Source organism: Protopterus annectens, chromosome 5.part0, assembly GCF_019279795.1.
Source record: "Protopterus annectens isolate FY-2018-M chromosome 5.part0, PAN1.0, whole genome shotgun sequence".
Taxonomy (NCBI): domain Eukaryota; kingdom Metazoa; phylum Chordata; order Ceratodontiformes; family Protopteridae; genus Protopterus; species Protopterus annectens.
The window spans coordinates 1,888,417,267-1,888,438,298 of record NC_056735.1 but is presented as its reverse complement, the minus strand read 5'-3'; the positions used below and the strand labels follow the sequence as shown (position 1 = coordinate 1,888,438,298).

Genomic DNA, 21,032 nt, shown 5'->3' with positions numbered 1-21,032 from the left:
ATTTCCAGAACTAACATCTAACTCCAGATCCAAAAATACAACTTTTTTTCCTACTTGCAATCCATCAAAACTCAAACCAAAATGATTATTGTTCAGCTGTCCAACAAAGGTCTCAACTAGATTTTCACCAGTTTTGCACAAAAAAATTAAATCATCAGTAAAACGTGCATAAAAAACTACATTATGAATAAAAAAAAAAATTTTGATACAAAAATTCAACTTCAAATAAACCCATTACAAGGCTAGCATACATGGGTGCAAGATGCACCCATTGCTGTGCCCTGTAACTGATGATAAATACACTTATTGAACTCACAAAAATTGTTTGTTAAACAAAAATGCAATAACTCAATAACATAATAACTCAAAGGGGTATTCCCTAGAAAAAAATGCACGGCTTCCAAACCTACATTATGTAGAATAAAAGTATAAAGACTTTTCACATCAATCACCACCCAGTAAAAGCCTTCACCACATTTAACTGATTTGAATTTATTAATAAAGTCAAAAGAATCCTGAACATATGATTCTAGTTTCATTACATAATTTACAAAATGAAAATGTAGCAATTTTCCTACACCATGTAAGAAGTATTTATCTGCCGCTACTATAGGACGACCAGGAGGCTGCTCCATGCTCTTATGAATTTTAGGTAAACAATAAAACTTAGCCATGGAATGCAATTGGAAAACACGTATGTAATTAATTATTTAAATGAAGTAATTGATATAATTAAGTGCTGTATATAAGGGGTGTGTTCTTTTGTGTTTTTGTACTCCGAGAAGGCTGTGGCCGAAGCGCTAGAGTTTGGCTTTAAATAAATCTGTTTTGTGTTTATAGAAGTTTATTTTGCTGCTTCTTTCCACTGGCTGAGTGGTATTTTTGCTTATTTTCTTAAATTGTGGTATTGTGAATTCTAACAAGATACTCTGCTATAAAACAGATTCAGTAATGACATTCTGCCCCAGGGATTTTACTACTTCTCATTTCTGATTTACACTAGCATACTGCCATTCCAGTCTATGAAGTTTAGAGCTCACTACATGTAGCAACGGAAACATTGCCTTGCAGGCTGTCATTTTTGTGAGCAAGAAGCATACATTTTCTCAAGACTAATGAAAATAATTGAGCCCCTTTTAATGTGTTTCAGATACAGCTTAACTGTAGCTTTAGAGCTGATGCTGCAAATGCTGGATTATCTTTTTCCATTTTAACTTGTTTAGCACTATTACAAAATTATGTGCCCAATTCTCTGTTTCTTCACTGTAAACTCATTGCGATGAAATTATTTGCTTAAACTCATTACGGTGAAATTATTTACTGAAATGCAGTATGGTGAAATTATTTGCTAGGTAGCACAAGAATTTTATTTTCTCATTGAAAAAATATCTTTTGGCATTAGTTATCTTAGTACATCTGGCAGTTCATACATACATTAACATTAGTCTTTCATTCCAAGGCATTTCTTCATGTAAGCAACTGTTTTTTCCATCTGCTGAATATCCCAATTCCACTGTCTTTTCTTGGACTGGGCCTTGTTTAGCTGACTATGCAACCTTTTAAGAATGGCCTCACATCGTTTGTTCTGCATCTGTATAAACAGAAAAAAATATGATAAACTGTAGAAGAGTGGAGTTATTAGCTTGACAATATAACACAGCTGCATACTTCTCAACTTCTCTGTTCAAGAATTCTGGACAAAGAGAAAAATAATGGGAGGACAAAAGTCCAAAAAAAGCAACAAGTTTTAAATATTACTCTAATTCACTTCAAAAAGTTAATGGAACAATAGGTTTTGTATCAACATGCAATTTCTGATCAATAGGAGGTATGAAAATGTAATGTCTGGCATTATTAACTGAATGTAATCCTTAGTGATTTACCAGAAAATCAAATTTTTTATGAGGGGCAGGGTAAAAATGAGACAAAGTCAGGGACGTTCTATAAAATTCTAGACAGCTGAGAGGTATGCACAGGTGACATCACAAAGACTTGGATTTGATACATATATTCTCTTGCATACTGTGTATTTATGCAAGTTGCAATCAAAATATTGGTCCTCTGTTATATATGGAACAAGCACATCTGCCTAGGGGCGTCTTACCTGGCTAGAAAATTACAAAAAAGTCCAAGCCTAACTTATTCCGTAAAATAGAAGTGCTACAACTAAAGAAAGATAATAGTCTTAGTAGGATGGATATTATGAAATTCTTTTAGTTATTATTTAGTTATTTTACATTTGTTTACCAGGAAAGTCTGACTTAGAACAAAGCCAACTTTTTGCACAGTCCCAGAAGAAATGCACCAGAAGGATATCTTTGTAACGTGGGAGGAAAACAGGAGGAAACCCACATGAACGCAGGGAGGACATGCAGACTCTACACAGAAGGCACTCCAGCTGAGACTCAAACCGGAGAATCTCTTGCTGTGAGGTGACAACGCTACCGGTACAGCACTGGAGGAATTCCAATAAGCATATTGCCTTAAAAATGTCATGATATAGAAGTGGGAACACAGAGAAAAAAATACAACTTGGAGATAACCCAATGAGTTTGTGTGCATTCCAAAAATATGGAGAAAAACTAAAATGCTGTTTAAAGTTGCTGAGATATTTTTCAACCATAGTCCATAAGTACTTATAAATATGAAACAAAGAAGTTATGTACTCACCATAACGTTCCATGCTTGTTGTCCATCTTGCCGTTCATTCTTACAATGATGGGTGACTCGGCCGAATTCATAGCTGAAAGTCTGAAACCTGGCTCGTGGCAAATAGGTATCCCACAATGCAGTGGTGTAATTCCCCAGATCTTGTTTGCTGCTACTGCTGAATGAAATGTAAACTATATACATATATACATATATATATATATATATATATATATATATATATATATATATATATATATATATATATGTGTGTGTGTGTGTGTGTGTATAAATATATACTATACCCAATAGAAAGAGAAACAAACTGAAACAAAGAACTCCTGAAGGTAGTAAAAACATCCACCAGGTCCACAAGGAGTCTTTGGCAGGGGGAAGGAGTGAGGATTTGTAAGAATGAATGGTGAGATGGACAACAAACATGGAACATTATGGTGAGTACATAACTTCTTTATGTTATGTTGTCCTATCTCGCCTTCATTCTTACAATGATGGGACAGCGTCCCTAGCTCCTCTTCCCTGGGTGGCTCACAAGAGTACACCTTTAAGCACCGTGGAACCAAAGGAGGCCCTGTCCCTGGAGGCCAAATCCACTTTGTAATGCATGATAAAAGTATGAGGAGTGGTCCAAGTAGCTGCTGCACAAATATTATCCATAGGAATTCTGGCTTGAAAGGCAGATGACGTAGCCATTGCTCTAGTGGAATGAGCCTTCACTTTGAAAAGTAAATCTCTTTGATTTGTGGTATAGATGAATTTAATACAGTTAGAGAGCCAATTAGAAAGAGTAGTTTTGGAAACTGAGCTACCCTTTTTTGCATCAGAGAAGGATACGAATAATTGGTCAGATCTTCTAAAATTTTTGGTCCTATGCAAACAGAATCTGAGTTGTCTATGCACATCTAGTTGATGTAATTTGTATTCTGCCTTGTTGCTATGATTAGAAAAGAACAATGGAAGCTTTATAGATTGATTTATGTTATTTGGAGAAGAGACTTTGGGTACGAAAGATGGGTTAGTTCGCAAGGATACCCTATCCTTATGAAAAAAACAAATATGGCGGTTTAATAGAAAGAGCTTGCAACTCTGATACTCTTCTAGCAGATGTTATAGCCACCAGAAACAAGGTCTTCCAGGAAAGGAACTTGAGGTCTGAAGAAGATGAGGGCTCAAAGGCTGGTAACGTCAGGTGAGACAGAACAAAATTTAAATCCCAAGGAGAAAAGGGTTCCTTAAAGGGAGGTCTTAATAAGGAGGCACCTTTCAAGAAGGCTCTACACAACCTGTGTGACATTAAGTTGGAGTTAGAATCACCAATGTGGAAATTAGATATTGCAGCGAGCTGAACCCTGATGGTTGCTCCAGCTGAACCTTGCTGGAAGAGTTCCGCCAAAAATTCCAAAATAGAATGGATGGGTGCAGAAAAGGGATCAATGCTCCTGTTTTGAGCCCAAAAGGAAAACTTTTTCCATTTGCTAAAATACAGTTTTCTAGTGGAAGCTTTATGAGATGACATTAGGAGTGAAATTGTGAAGCCTGACTAAGTTGGGAGGTGGAGCAGCCAAGCTGTCAATTTTAGGGTGTGGAGAGGAGGATGAAGCGCCCCTGACATATGTGTCAGCAGGTCTGGAACTGGGTCCAGAGTCCAAGGCTTCTCCTGAAGATGAAGGGAAACCAAACTTGGCGAGGCCAGTAAGGAGCAATGAGAATTATCCTGCTTCCTAAGTACTGTGCTTTCTGAATGACTGGGTATGAGAGGAAACAGAGAAAAAGCATACAGAAGTCCCGCAGGCCAATCGTGACCAAGTGCGTCTCTCTGTGTCTCCCACAGAGGGGGGATTAGTGGAAAGTAGTTGCTGCACTTGGCATTCATGGGAGTGGCAAAACGATCGCAAGGCAGACCCCATGTTCGGAAAATAATTTCTGCTACATTCTGATTGAGAGACCACTCATGAGGCATTAAAATTGCCCTGGTCAACTTGTCTGTTATCACTCTGGACTTCCCTGGAATGTGCGTTGCTATTAAAAAGTGCTGGAAAGAAACTGCCCATTGCCAAACTCTCAGGTCCTCAAAACAAAGGGAGTAAGATCTGGTTCCCCCCTGCTTGTTTATGTACCAAACCATAGACATATTGTCTGAATGTATGGCAATTCTCCCTAGAGGGAGAGAGTCATGGAGTGCTTGCAACGCAAGAAGCACTGCTCTCATCTCTAGGACATTTATATGCAAGTGAGCCTCGTGTTCTTGCCATGTACCTTGGACTGTTTTTCCCAGATAATGCCCCCCACCCTATCTGGGAAACGTCCATGGTCACCGTAGCTATGGGTTGCTGTGGAACAAAGGGTCTCTCTATGGTCACATGAGTGGAGCGTATCCACCATCTTAAGTTGTTCTTGCACGATTCTGTTATTCTGATTAGGTGAGACATCTGAAGGTCTTGAAGTGACCATTGGGAGAATAACACCCACTGAAGGATCCTCATGTGCATTCTGGAAAGAGGGACCAGTGTTATTGTGGAAGCCATTGTTCCTAGTAATCTTACAATTATCTTTGCTTTCACTTTGGTCTTGGGAAGGAGATAAAGTATCTGCTGTCTGAGTGCTACAACTCTTTCTGTTGGAAGACGTGCTACCATAGAGGTGGTGTCTAGATCTGCACCTATAAATGTAATATGTTGACAGGGCAACAAGGCAGATTTTTGAAAGTTGACTGTAATACCCAGCTGATTGCAAATGTCCAAAGTTAGATCCCTGGCTTGGAGTAGATGCTTGGTGGTGGCAGATAGGAGCCAGTCGTCTAGACAGGGAAACACTCAGAATCCTAGACGCCTCAGGTGAGCCGTGACTACTGCCATGCATTTGGTGAACACTCTCTGGGGGCTGTAGTGAGACCAAAGGGCAGAGCTCGGAATTGGTAATGACTGTCTCCCAGCCGAAAGCGTAAGTACTTTCTCGATGTCCTGCCCATTTTTATGTGGTAGTAAGCATCTTGAAGGTCTATTGAACAGATCCAATCGTCTTTCTCTAAAAAGGGAAGTACAGACTGCAGTGTCATCATTCGGAACTTTGACTTCTTGACAGATTAGTTTAATTTGCTTAGGTCTAATATGGGTCTCCAGTCCCCTGTTCTTTTTGGCACCAGAAAGAATCTTGAGTAATTTCCAAATCCTATTTGGTCTGTGGGGACTTCTGGGATGACTCTTTTGTGCAGCAACTTTTGAATCTCTATAATTGCTTGCTCCCTTAGATTGGGTGGAACATTTGGGATTGTTCTGGTCTGTGGAACCGAATTGGAAAATGGAATGGAGTACCCTCTGGATATTATTTTTAGTACCCATTTGTCTCTTGTTCACCAGGCTTCTGGGTACATGGATAAACATCCCCCGACTGCCTCCAGAATAGAGCAGTCGGGCCTCCTTTCAGGAGCGCTGATAAGGGTGACCACGAAAGGAATCACGGTCATCCTGGTTCTGCAGGCCCCCTCTGCCTCTGGGGCGTGTCTACTGTTATTGCCTCCCCCTCTGTCCTTGGGGAAGGAATCACCTAGTGCATCCTGGAAAACTCTCTGGGATCTTTTGAACCACATTTTTCCACTATTCTGGCCTTTAGGATAAGGTTTTGAAGGTACAGAAAAAGTACTCCAACGGCAGAGAGTTTTTCCTTCCTGCTCGCATCGGGTTAGAGTGTCTTTTACTTTGGTTCCAAAGAGTGAGGAACCATCAAATAGGGCATTAGTAAAAGTAGACTTAAAGGGCTCCGCAAAACTGCACAAGCTCATCCAAGAGTGTCTCCTAAGGGAAACTCCGGAATCCGCTGCCCTACTCACTCCATCTGCTGCATAGAATATCAGCCTCATGGAGGAGTTGACGATGGAATTTAAGGTGGACAGCTGGAAGGAGACCTTCTCATTCACCCCCGCAGCTAATGAACCTTGTAGAGTACCTCCAAGCTCTTTCAAGAGATATCTTTGTAGCCTTGTAAAGTGGGATAGGTAGTTCAGCGATCGGAGTGAAAATGTCGCTGACGAAAAGACACGCTTCCCGTACCTATCCATCGTTTGAGAGTCTTTATTCAGAGGATAAACAGATGAAGAAGTCTCTGAAAGTTCCTTCTTGGTGGCTGCTGCCACCACCATAGCATCTACAGGTACCCCTTTATTGAGGAAATCCTTCCCCAAAGGAGCTGACAAGAATTTGTTTGGCCTTCAAGGGACGGGTTCCATTGTGTCAGGTGACTTCCATGACTTTTGACTAACCAGGTCCATTAGCTCATCGAAAGGCGGAGACACCCAGGAGGCTGAAGGTTGGGATCCAAAGGCCTTCAGGTACACTGACTCCTCATCAGAAGGGGTGGTGGCCTGCCAGGCGCGTCTCTATTTCAGGATCTCTAGAATATCTGGAAATGAGATATCATCAGAGGACGACCGTGGGGACCCTCCCGACTCATCGAGGTCAGTGTCTGAAGTGACGGACTCATCTGGAGAGTCTACGTGCTTCCTCTTGCAAGTTCTCTTCTGAGGTGGCTCTTCAGAAGGATATTCTGGGGAGGCCTCAGAGGAGAGGGGTTCACCCAATGGGGGATCCTGAGGCTCTGGATCTCTGCTGTCCTGTGGAATGGGTGGTGCCGAGACATTAGCTGGTGCCTTAGGGGGATGAGTGCTAGTATGCTTCTGTGGCGCTGAATGGGTAGACAACACACTCCTCATCAGCTCAAAGGCAGATCCCGCCAGCTGCCAAACTCCCCGGCACCGAGAGAGTCAGAGCAGAAGCCGGCTCCGTGAACACCGAAGAGGGACTCGGAATTGACGGATCCACAGTAAGCGGTACCAATCACTCTGGCTCTGAAGGTCCAGCTTGGCTCAGAGGAGGAACAACAGAGGGTGCAATTGGTACAGTAGGCTCTGTGACCAAATGGGTCAGAGCCGAGAATAATTTAGTGAGCGCCGGCGACTTCAAGAGTCTGCACACCACCCATTCCACATCATCATCCGATAAGCACCTGGTGGACCTGGAAGATAGGGATGGAGAGCGAGACCTGTGCAGAATTGAAGATCTCAGTGTCGGAGAAACCAGTGAAATATCCGTGGAACGGCTCCGAGAAGAAGCATCTTACAGCTCCGAGGACTTTGGAGCCGAAGAACCAGGCTTGTCAATTAGTATGACCTCTTTATGGTTTATTATCTAAAGATGCCTATGAATTTTATATGATAGAATATTCAAGGCAGTCCATATTACATGGCCTGTCCAAACTTCACAAACATCTGATCTATACACCTCTTAGATTCACTGTCTCCAGATATAGGTGCTTGGCAGATACATCTCTCTATATGGGGACTGCCTGATTATTGTTTTTACAGCTAGGGTTAGGTTGTATATAGGTGAAGCCCATTTTTTGGATGTCTTTAAAAGACTGTCAGTACCATCCTGGTGATCTTTTCGGTCACAGTTAATTTCAAGACTTTGTATACCATTATAGACCATAAGAATGTCTTAGAAGTTCTGGCTTGGTTCTATGGGCATTCTGGCTAAAAAAGAACTAAAGTTGAGATGGTGTTAACATTAGGAAACTTACTATTCAAACAGAATATTTTTTGCTTCAGTAACTTTGGCTGACATCAAAACAGGCATATATAAGGGAGCTAGTTTAGCTCTAACGTCAGAGAGAAGAGAGAATACCAAACCAGAAATAGGCAAGGATACATCCATGGCTAGAAGCTGGGTGGAGTACCCTTGTAGATAATGTAGAGTGGATGGACTGCAACAGTGTACTGTGTCCACTAGGCACAACAAGGGAGGAGAATGAGAGATTAGGAGGAGAGAATAAAGGGGTGGGATAGGAGGAAGAGGACAATATTTATGGGGGAGCAATGTGCTAGAAGTCGATTGGGAGATTAAAAGCTCAGGGATGTCAGGACCATAAGGGATCTCCGAGCAGAGAGCTAAGAACTCTGGCTAATAAAGTCTGGGGATGACTGCAAACTGAGGGTGGTTGTTAACTCACCCTGTGACATCCAAACCTTTTAGAATGAACTTTTCCTAATAAATTCTTGGTGTAGCAAAAATGTGCTCAAACTAAATGCTAAAATGTGTAACATCATCATTTGTGGTAGACAACCCCTCCCCTTATCATTTAGAGTAGACAACATAACACAATACTACAAAACAAGAATGTAGTCAGGGACTTAGGTACTTGGGTTGATAGCTCCCTCTCTTTTGACCATCCTATGACAGAGGTTATCAGTAAATCTTTTTATTTAGCACAGCTTACTGACAAAGGAGTATCATCAAAGACTACAGAGGTGAACGCTTCCTTAACGTCAGCATTGATCAGGCCAGTTATCAAGTACAACAACCCCTTTAAGATATATTTCACTTAACATATCAAACAATTAGAAAGACTCCAAAGGTTCACAAGCAAAAAGATCACAGGTCTAAAGTCTATGAGCTACTAATAAAGGCTGGAAATGTTATCCCTTCACTCAATATCTTTTAGACTGCTGACTGGAGAGCTCTGTTTTCCTTATCACACCATTAGAGATCCAACTGTCCTGGAGTTCCTGTTTCTCAGCAAGTCCAACATCTCCACCAATACTAAAAACAGTGACATAAATCTTCAGAAACAAATCCATATACATGGTGGAGGTACAGGTTTGTAACCATGTGCCTCCAAACCTCTGGAATAAACTTCCTTTACATGTTAATCACTGCAACTCATTAGCTTCCTTTAAACATACACTAGATGACCAGATGGTATCTACAAATTTACTTCAGAATTGACTGGTATGGGTGTCCTGGAGAAAGAAGACAAACCCGAGAGAGGGAACTCACAAGTCACAAATCTATAAGGGATTCAGCCAGATGGTGAAGGATTGTATCATAAATGACAGAATTCTGTAAATGGTCCTGAAGAATGCAAAGGATGTCATGGATATCATGGTTAAGGCAACAATAGCCAACGATGATCATGCCACTTTGTGGTTTAGCGTGGGAGTTGGGGTGATAATAAAAAGACTAAAACAATGGTGTGAGATTTTAGAAGCATGGACTATAAAGAGTTGGGGAGATGGTCATGGATGAGTTAGCAGACTGGGAACAAACTGAGGGAGTAAACAAGTTATGTGTTTTATAGGTTAATAGGTTCATAGGCGTTTACTAGGCTAACGACCACAAGGGCCTTTTTAAGCCTAGCTATGCATCCCAAATCTCTGACAATTTCTGATACCCTTGATAAGTGTAAGCAGGGGAAGGTTAGAGATGGAGTGCTTAGGTCTATCAGCAAGGATGTGAGGAAGAAGCAAAATGGTCAACAGAGAAGAAGGACAGTGTAGGGCTATCAATCACAGAAAACGATAGGTCTACAAGATGTGGAAAATAAGAAGTGGGGAGGTGAAGGAGGGACAGCACAAGGAGGTTAGTAAAAAGTCAACAATAATAGTAAGGGCATGAAATGCTGTGATAGCACATTAGCAAAAAGAAAGTATGGGCTTTCTCACAGCCCGTAAAAGAAGGGAAGAAAAGAATTAACAAGGTCGAGCAAAGATAGGAAAGAGATCACAGAAGACTAGGACAAAGTAGATGTACTGAATAAATACTTCGCTCACTCTTAACAAAGGAAAGGATGGGTAGGATGCCATCCCATTAGAGAGACAAGAAAGAATGGGAGGATAGCAGACATACATCAGAAAAAGAAGGGATATGGTTCAGAGGGAACTAGCTTCTCACAGGAAGAAAATAGCATAGGTATATAGTCATAAGGAGACAGATTTGTCAGGAAAAGGAGACTTGGAGCTCTTGGACATCCTGCCATGATTTATCTTGAAATGTCTTTTTATTGGGTTCATGTCACTACATCGACATATTATTATGTCGACAATTACTGCAGCGACACGAAATAATCGACAATTGAAACCGTCAACAACTGGAATCACACACTTTAACTTTACCGACAACCCAAAAGCACTTTTAAATGGAATGCTACCTTGGGCCGAGTACTAACATGGGTCAAGATGGGGGCGTGATTTGTACGTCTACATTACTGGTGTTTCACCCCCATCTTGACCCATGTTAGCACTCGGCCCAAGGTAGCATTCCATTTAAAAGTGCTTTCGGGTTGTCGGTAAAGTTAAAGTGTGTGATTCCAGTTGTCGACGGTTTCAATTGTCGATTATTTCGTGTCGCTGCAGTAATTGTCGACATAATAATATGTCGATGTAGTGACATGAACCCCTTTTTATTACCTTTTTTACCTTCATGAGGTTGTTTTTGATCTCTTCTGACAAAAGGACCAGTCTTAACTGGGTAATGCCTCCGGATCTTGGGCACTGGGGAGAGTAAAGTATGTTTCAGGTCCTGCATAACTTGCCTCTTTTCTAGCAAGGATGTCCAAGGCATGTGTGGTGACAGACTGATTTGGAACTGGGGGGAGGGTCTGGATTAAGCAGTAATGGTTGGCCTATCAAAGGAGTTCCTTTTGGATGAAATTCAAGACTGGGACAGGAAACGATAGGGGTTGTAGGTGTCTACACCAGACTGATTAGAGGAATCATGGACTCGTCCTCATGTGAAGTTTGGTTAAAGGAGCCAAGAAGATAGGTGATGCCATGTAACCTAGACATTTGACAAAATCCCTTGCTGTGGAAATGGACTGGTAAGACAGATCTAGGAAATGGAGATACTACAAAAAAGATGTTCTATGGAGGAATATAAGCCAGCACAACAAAGATATCCAGAAGGCACTGCAGAGCAGTTAACCTGTGGGATGTGACTACAGATCTCTCTAGATTTAATTTAAAACCTAGACTTTGGAAATGGTTTATGGAGAAAAAAAGGATGCCAAGGTGTCTTGGATGGCATCTGCTAAGATGAGGCAATTGTCCATGTTCAAGATTCCTTGAAGTTTACATAAAGCAATGACTGGAGCCAGGCATCTTATGAAAACCACTGGAGCTGTAAATTGACCAAATGTAAACTGAAAATGTAACACAACAAACTGAATCTTAAATAACACATGTAGCCTTTGTGAATTTGTATGTGGTGATATGCATCCATGATGTTCAGGGTAACCAAGTAAGAGTTGTGGAAAAGAAGAAAAAAAAAACGGAATATAAAGATAATATCATGAACTTTGGTACAATGAGGAAGCAAGTCAGAGCTGAAAGATCCAAGATTTGTCTCCAAGTGCCTTCCTCCTTGGGTATAAGGACATTCATTGAATAAAAGACCTTTCATTGTTGCTAAGACGGAACAGTCTCTATTACACCTTGAGATAGAATGTCTCTTAGAATCTTAGGGAAAAAAATAAGTATTTTTTTTAGTAGAAGAATTCCTGACTGCAGAGGAAGGGAAGCCCACTGTAATTTGTTTCTTAGTAAACAAAAACCTGTTGTTACTTCTAGATATGCAGGGAATGAGAGAGATTGCCTGACAGTTTGGTAGAATCGCCGTGTAGGAGTAGACAAGGATAAAGAAATCCACAGGTAGTCAGGCACTCTTGTGCAGGAAGACTGCTGGAGTCCATTGCCATTCCATTTTGACTCCCCTTGCCACTTAGTTTTGTACTTTTGCCAGCTAGACTTTTGTTAGCTGTGCTTGAAAGGCTTTCTAAAGAAGGGTACAGGGCATGAAAAAGAATAAGAAGTTATGTACCTACCATAACATTCCATGTTAGTTGTCTTCTTCTCGCCTTCTTTCTTGCTGGTTGGGTTCAGAGCCGATCCTCGGCTCCGACTCGGCCATCTACTAAAGCTCGAGAGCTATTTACTGGCTCGAGGCCTCCCCATATCCCACAATGCTTGGCACTGGATACCCAGATCTCATTTGGCACAGCTAACACCATAGAAAATACAAGAACACCTGTCCATACTACAAGGTTTTCCTACAGTACTAAGACAGAGAAGGACGTAACCAAGATAAGATTCAACCAGAGGAAGAAGGCCTCAAAAAGGGGCTCTTCTCGGTCTGTCCAGACTAGGGGGATGGAGGGTGGGACACAAGAAAGAAGGCGAGAAGAAGACAACTAACATGGAACGTTATGGTAGGTACATAACTTCTTAATGTTAAGTTGTCTCTCTCGCCTTCATTCTTGCTGGTTGGGACAGCGTCTCTAGCACCTTAGTCCTGGGTGGCTCATCGGAACAGACTCTTGAGCACAGTGGAACCAAAAGCAGCTCTACTCCTAGAGGCCATATCCAACTTATAATGTGAAATGAAAGTATGAGGAGTGGCCCATGTGGCTGCGGCACAAATAGATTCCATTGGTAGTCTTGCTTGAAAAGCTACCGAAGTAGCTAACGCTCTGGTGGAATGACCTTTGGGTTTAGTAGGGAGTTCTTTATGTCTCAGCTGATAAATCAAAGTAACAATAGGAGGACAACCACCTGGAAAAGGTTACTTTGGAAACTGGCAGGCCTTGTTTGCCCTCAGCATAGGACAGGAAGAGTTGGTCTGATTTCCTTGTTTGCTTGGTCCTATCCAAATAAAAACGTAATTGCCTATGAACGTCTAGTTGGTGTAACTTTTGTTCAGCTTTGTTCGAATAGTTAGGAAAAAAGACAGGTAGATCAATAGCCTGATTCAGGTTTGTTTCGGAAGGTATCTTGGGCAGAAACGAAGGATTAGTCCTGAGTGAAACTCTATCCTTATGAAACACAAGGTAAGGAGGACGAATACAGGGGGCTTGAAGTTCTGAAACTCTCCTAGCCGAGGTGATGGCTACTAAAAAGAGAGTTTCCCAGAAGAGCAATTTTAAGGAACAGGAAGCCACAGGTTCAAAAGGGGGGAGAATCAAGGAAGCTAATATCAAGTTTAAGTCCCACGGAGGCGGAGGATCTCTGACCGGGGGCCTAAGCAAAATAGTCCCTTTAAGAAAGGCCTTGCAAAGCTTGTGGGACATGATGCTGGTTTCTGACAGGCCCGCATGGAAATTTGCGATAGCAGCTAATTGGACCCTAATGGTGGCAGACGAGGAACCAGCTTGGAAGAGTTCTGATAAAAAATCTAGAACGTGATGGACAGGGGATGTAAAGGGGTTTATATTCCTAGCCTCTGCCCAGAAAGAGAAACGTTTCCACTTACTAGCATAAGTCTTCCTGGTGGTAGATTTGTGTGAAGAAAGGATGATTTTACGCACCAGCTGAGAAATATGTGGAAGCCTGGCTAAGGTTGGAAGTGGAGCAGCCAAGCTGTGAGGTTGAGGGACTGAAGGGATTGGTGCAGCCCGCCCGACTGATGGACCAGGAGATCTGGCACTGGGTCCAGATTCCAAGGCTGCTCCAGTAGGTGATGATGCAGGAATGGGAACCAAATTTGTCAAGGTCAATAAGGGGCAATGAGGATCATCCTGGATCCCAATGCGGTCGCCTTCTGAATTAGTTTGGGAATTAAGGGAAAGGGTGGGAATGCATAGAGAAGGCCCCGGAGCCAATCGTGAACTAGAGCATCTCTGGGGGAGTGCCCGGGAAGGGGGAAGAGAGTGAAGAAATTGTCGCACTTGCTGTTGAGAGGAGTTGCGAAAAGGTCGCAGCAAGGTTGACCCCATCTGCGAAAAATTTTGTCCGCTACTGACTGATTGAGAGACCACTCCTGAGGCATGAGAATAGCTCTGCTTAGCCTGTCCGCTATGATGTTGGACTTCCCAGGGATGTGCGTTGCTATCAGAAACCGTTGAGAGGAGATCGCCCACTGCCAGAGTCTGAGTGCTTCTCGACATAAGGGATAGGACTTGGTTCCGCCCTGCTTGTTGATGTACCACACTACAGACAAATTGTCTGTTTGAATCGCAATAGTCCCAGTGGGTAGAAAGTCCTGAAGAGCTTGCAATGCTAAAAGCACCGCTCTCATCTCCAAGACGTTTATGTGCAGGTGGTACTCTAGAGGTTGCCAAGTGCCCTGGAAAGTTCTGCCCTGAAAATGCCTCCCCTACCCGATCAGGGAGGCATCTGTGGTCACCGTGGAAACAGTAGGAGGAAGAGCAAACGGTCTGCCCTGGAGTACTAGAGGGGAGACCATCCACCACGTCAGGTGGTCTTTGCATGATTGAGTGATTATTATCTTGTGAGACATCGGAAGTTGTTGAAAAGACCATTGGGTAAAAAGCATCCACTGAAGAATCCGCATGTGAAAACGAGCCAGGGAAACTAGTATGATTGCTGCTGCCATGAGACCCAACGTTTTTAGTACAAATCTGGCCTGAATCCTTTTGCACTGTAGTAAGACCTGCACATGGCGAATGTCTGATACTCTGTCTAGAGGAAGTTTTGCAGACAGATCTTTTGTATTTAATCTTGCGCCTATAAAGGTTATAGACTGACAAGGCGACAATGCAGACTTTTCGAAACTTATTGAGATACCTAGCCCGGAGCAAGTTTGGATGGTATAATCCCTGGCTCACAGTAGTTGATGCCTGGTGGAAGCAGTAAGGAGCCAGTCATCTAGATATGGAAACACGTGGAATCCTCACCGTCTCAGGTGAGCAGTAACCACTGCCATCCATTTGCTGAACACCCTGGGGGCTGTGGTGAGACCAAAGGGCAGGGCTCTGAATTGATAGTGACTGGCTCCCGGCCGGAAGCGGAGAAACCTTCTGGAGCACCTGTCCATTTTGATATGGCAGTACACATCCTGAAGGTCTGTGGAGCACATCCAATTGTCCTGACCCAAAAAGGGTAGAATGGACTGAAGCGTGACCATCCGGAACTTCGTTCTTTGAACAGATTTGTTTAACTTGCTGTGATCCAAAATGGGTCTCCAGTCCCCTGTCTTTTTTGGTACCAAAAATAACTTGGAGTAAATTCCGGATCCTTGCTGATCTGCTGGGACTGGCTGGATGGCCTGTTTTTCTAGCAGTTTTGAAATTTCTGGCACTGCTTGTTCCCTTAGACCGGGTGGAACATCTGGAAGGGACTTGGTTGTTTGTACAGGGGTGTGGACAAAGGGGATTTTGTAACCTTCGGATATCATAGACCGTACCCATTTGTCTTGTGTGAGGAGTTGCCAGGCTTCTGGGTACAGTGACAATCTTCCCCCGACTGCCTCCGAAGGTGGACAGTCGGGCAGCCCCTCAGGGGTGCTGAAAGGGTTTGCCAGAGAAAGATTCTCTGCTACCCTGATTTTGCGGACACCCTCTGCCCCTTGGGCAGCGTCTATTATTGTTCCCTCCCCTGCCCCTGGAGGGAAACTCACCACGTGTGTCAGGCACGACTCCCTGGGGTTTCCAAAACCACATTTTCCCACTCTTCAGTCCTTTAGGGTATGGTCTAGAGGGAGAGGAAAAACGGACTCCCACGGCAGAGAGAGTCTTGCCTTCCTGCTCACACCTGGTAAGGGTATCCTTCACCTGTGGTCCAAACAGAGCCGAACCATCGAAGGGAGTATTGGTGAAGGATGCCTTAAAGGGGTCAGCAAAGTTACATAACCGCATCCAGGCATGTCTTCTCAAAGCCACGCCTGTACCTGCGGCCCTACTCGCCCCATCGGCTGCATAAGAAATGAGCCGCATGGAGGAGTTGATGATTGAATTAAAGGTCGCCAGCTGGGAGTTAATCTTATCTTGAGCCCCCGCAGCTGATGGATCCTGAAGGGTATCACCCAGTTCCTTGAGAAGATCCCTTTCAAGGCAGGTGAAGTGGCACAGATAATTCAGCGACCGCATGGAAAAGGTCACTGAGGAAAACATCCGCTTCCCGTACCTGTCCATTGTCCTAGACTCTTTATTAGGTGGATGGACAGGCACTGAAGGGTCAGCCAACTCCTATTTCTTGACTGCTGCAACCTTTGTCGGGTGGGGCTGTAATGAACTTAGTGGGCCTGCGGGGAGTTGGTTCCACTGTGTCCGGGGCTGACCACATCCTTCGAGCCACTACTTCCATCAGCGGGTCGAAGGGTGGAGACACCCAGGAGGTGGAAGGGCGGGAACCAAACGCGTCCAGGTATACCGACTCGTCCTCAGAAGGGTTAAGGGCAGTCCAGTTCCCCCTCTGCTTAAGGATCTCTAGGATGTCTGAAAAAGAGACATCCTCAGAGGGGGATCTTGGGGGCCCTTCCGAATCCTCCAAGTCGGTATCAGACGTGACTGACTCGAGGGAGTCGACATGTTTCCTCTTATATTTTCTCTTCCGAGGGGGCTCCTCTGAATGATCAGGGGAGGCCTCGGAAGAGGAAGATATGCCCAATGGGGCGACCTGGAGCATCTGTTCTCCACGCTTGGGGTCAGAAGGGTGGGCAGAGACCGATGCAGGCACCATGGGGGGAGGAGCCAACGGGGTCGATTGAGGAGCTGACTCAGGAGTCAGCACGCTCCTCATGACCTCGAAGGTGCCCCTATCAGGCAGAGCAGAAGGTCCCCACTCCGAAGAGACGTGAACCCCTCCCGGCACCAAGAGAGACGGCTCCGAGGCCGATGTCGGAGCCGAGCTCACCTGCGCCGAAGCCCCGAGAGGGAGAATGGGGTCGGACAAGGGTCCAATGCCACTCACCCCCTCGGAGCCGACGAGGGAGTCCCGGCGCCCAGATCCCTCCAAGGAAGGAACCAATGAAGAGATTGGAGCCAACGAAGGCGCCAAAAGGTGTGGTATCGGCTCCGACATTTCCAAGATTTGAGCCCCAACCAGCTCCGGCTCCGAACGCAAAGGGGGAGTCGGAGGAGGAACTGCTGAAAACACAGGGACAGCCACAGTCTGTTGAGAAGGGCTGGTTAACATTTTGGCCAGGGCCTGCGATTTAAGGAGTCTACTGACCACCCTCTCCAAGTCATGATCGGATAGCCTGGAGGACCGAGAGGAGTGGGACCTATGGCTTCATTCAGACTGAAGCAATGGTGACCTCGGAGCCGAACTAACCGATTCTAGGGAAGGGGACCTAGAACGTTTTCGGCGCAAAGATGGTTCTGACACTAAAAATGGAGCCGATTGAGGTCCAGAGATGTCGGTTCCAGCCGGAACCGAAGAGGAGGCAGATGCTCTGCCCGGCGACGACTCCGAGCTGGGAGCCGACGGCTTGGCGGACTTTAAGGATTTCCCCAGCTGAGGCTTCACCGGGGATCCCTCTGGCTTAAGTAAGCCTCTCAAAATAAGCTTGTTCCTACGCTCCTGCAGGACTCTCGGGCTGAAGGCGTGACAGACCGAGCAGGAGTCCTGCAGATGTAGGGAACCCAAGCAATAAACACAAGAAGTGAAAACCAATGAGAGCAGTAGAAACCAGGTTTAATTTAGCGATAAAACAAATGAATGAAACGCTTTCAGTAAAGACTGTGCTCCACCTTCATCAGAATGCAAAAAACAAGATAAGAAGTTACACATCTTTTAAAAAATATATCGCCAGAAAGCAATCAGAGACGTCACTTCCGAAGAAGGCGTATTTACTACCTGGCGTTCACAAGACAAAAATGCAAATATTTTATATAATAATAAACATTGCAAAGATGTATTTGAAAGTTGATGTCTCCTTTTCAAATATATACAACAAATAAAATAAAATAGAATAGACAAATCTTCGACAGCACAAGACTATTAACTAGCCCTACATACTAAATCCAGCAGCAAAGAAGTTTTATAACAGTTTTAGTAAATCTTATTATCGGAAAACTACGAAAAAACTTTCAAATAAGTTAATAACAATATGTCTCTTAAAAAAAAAATTTTTTTACAAGTATGTTATGGATTTAATATATTCAATACATGTGACATACAGGAATTTAAATATTAAATATTACTTATATATTACATTGAATTTCTAGATATAGATGAAAAATAATAGACGGTAAGTGTGCCTAATTGACAAATATTATTTTTTTAAAGATGTTAATACATCAAACTTTCTGTATATAAGTAAATTAAAAGACTTATTATATAAAATATTTACATTTTTGTCTTGTGAATGCCAGGTAGTAAATACGCCTTCTTCGGAAGTGACGTCTCTGATTGCTTTCTGGCGATATATTTTTTAAATGATGTGTAACTTCTTATCTTGTTTTTTGCATTCTGATGAAGGTGGAGCACAGTCTTTACTGAAAGCATTTCATTCATTTGTTTTATCGCTAAATTAAACCTGGTTTCTACCGCTCTCATTGGTTTTCAGTTCGCGTTTTGTTTTAACTAGTTTGTTCGTGATTTTTTGTGGTTTGTGAATAAACACAAGAAGTGTGGCCGTCCGTCAGAGACATCTTCTGACAGCACGAGTCACAATTCTTGAAGCCTCAAACTTTAGTATCTTTGGACATACTGGGAGGGGATACCAAAGAGAGAAAATTAAACTAGTGCTTAAACAAGGCACACAGGAACAGTCACACACCCGCACTAGTTAAACTAACAATAATAACAACAAAAATTATCACACCACACTGAATAACAACAAAAACTATGCACTAATAAAAATATATATACAAATATTACAAGGCTAAACACTACTCCTATTAGGTACAAAAAAGGGTGGGGTTAGCCACTAAAGAGGAGAAACAAGGGGGGGGGGGAGTGTAGAAACTTTCTAAAAAAAACGAGTTTCCTGAGTGGGACAAACTAGGGGATATACAGTCTAATTATACTAAAAGGGAAAGACTATCTATAAAAGATAGTCTATCTATATAATATCTATCTATATATCTAAATCTATATAAGAAAAATACAAAGTTAGATTTTAAGCTAATAACACCAAAAAAGATTAATATGACCTGAGCCAGTAAAAACGCAACCTTGTAGCTGAAGCGGCAAACGAGATCTGGGTATCTAGCGCCAAGCATTGTGGGATATGGGGAGGCCTCGAGCCAGTAAATAGCTCTCGAGCTTTAGTAGATAGCCGAGTCGGAGCTGAGGATCGGCTCCAAACCCAACCAGCAAGAATGAAGGCGAGAGAGACAACTTAACATGTTATGTACTTACCATCATGTTCCATATGAGTTGTTCATCTCGCATTCATTCTTAACTGATGGGTTCGGAGCTGATCCTTCGGCTCTGATATGGCCAATTGCAAAGCTCGAGGTCTTCAAATAGCTCGAGGCCAAGTACCTATCCCATGATGCATCTAGAATTACCTCAGATCTTGTTTGCTGCATATAATAATACCATATGTCATTCTTTCATTTCCTAGAGAAAGGTATCGAAGGATTGAGTAACCAGGATGGATCCAGCATCTCTGTCATCTATCAGCCTAGGAGGGGGTAGGAGGGAGGGACATAAGAATGAAGGCAAGATGAACAACTCACATGGAACGTTATGGTAAGTACATAACTTCTTTATGTGAAGTTGTTCAATCTCGTCGTTCATTCTTAACTGATGGGTAGCATCCCAAGCACCATCAACCTCAGGTGGCTCATGGAAGTATATTTCTCAGGACCGTGGATCCAAAGGAGGCCCTGTCCCTGGAGGCCTTGTCAACTTTGTAATGAGTGATAAAGGTATGAGGTTTTGACCAAGTGGCTGCTGCACAAATATTATCAATGGGAAGCCTGGCAGAAAAAGCAGATGATGTAGAAACTGTTCAGGTCGAGTGAGCTTTAATCTTGTGTTGCAAAGGCATATTGGCAGCTGAATAGGCAAAGGTGATACACTCAGATAACCATTTAAACAGAATTGTTTTTGCCACTGGTCTACCCTTCTTGGAGTCCGAGAATGAAACAAAGAGTTGGTCTGATTTTCTGAAATCTTTTGTTCTATCCAAATAAAATCTGAGCTGTCTGTGAACATGAAGCTTGTGCAGCATATACACTAAATTGTTTGAATGGTTGGGGAAGAAGACTGGCAAATCAATAATCTGGTTGAGATTGGTTTCAGTGCAAACTTTGAGCAAAAAAGAGGGGTTTGTTCTAAGAGAGACTCTGTCAGCATGGAATATCAAATATGGAGGCTTGATGGATAAGGCCTGAGGCTCTGTCACTCTGCGGGCAGAAGTAATAGCTACCAGAAAGATAGTTTTCCATGATAAAAATTTGAGGTCACAAGAGGAAGCTGGTTCAAATGGAGGAAGAATTATCCGGAAAAGCATAAAATTTAGATTCCATGGAGAATCGGCTCCTTTGTTAAAGATCATAGTTAAGAACTCCAAGATAGAGGTCATAGGGGCTTTGTAAGGATCGATATTATTTTTAGAAGCCCATATAGAAAATTTCTTCCATTTGCTAAGATATAGTTTCCTAGTGGAAGATTTATGAGAAGATAAAAGGATCTGTTTTGTCTCATTGGAGAGGTTATGGAACCTGGCTATGATGGGAACTGGAGCAGCCAAGCTGTCAGCTTCAGGGACTTCAGAGAGGGATGAAGATTCCCCGATTAATGCGTCAGAAGGTCTGGAACTGGGTCCAGAATCCAAGGATCCTCCAAAAGATGAAATCGAAGGAAGGGGAACCAAATCTGACGCGGCCAGTGAAGGGCTATTAAAATG

General features: G+C 43.1%; 1 protein-coding gene across 1 annotated transcript in view; it reads right to left on the bottom strand.

Moving 5' to 3' along the window:
• Positions 1–472: 472 nt before the first annotated feature.
• The window catches only part of CCDC122 (coiled-coil domain containing 122), a 313,032-nt gene continuing 292,472 nt past the window's right edge, over positions 473–21,032 (bottom strand). The window contains exon 5 of the mRNA XM_044072048.1: positions 473–1,591. Coding sequence (XP_043927983.1) covers positions 1,442–1,591 — 150 coding nt within the window. The 3' untranslated portion in view covers positions 473–1,441. The remainder of the gene's footprint in view (positions 1,592–21,032) is intronic.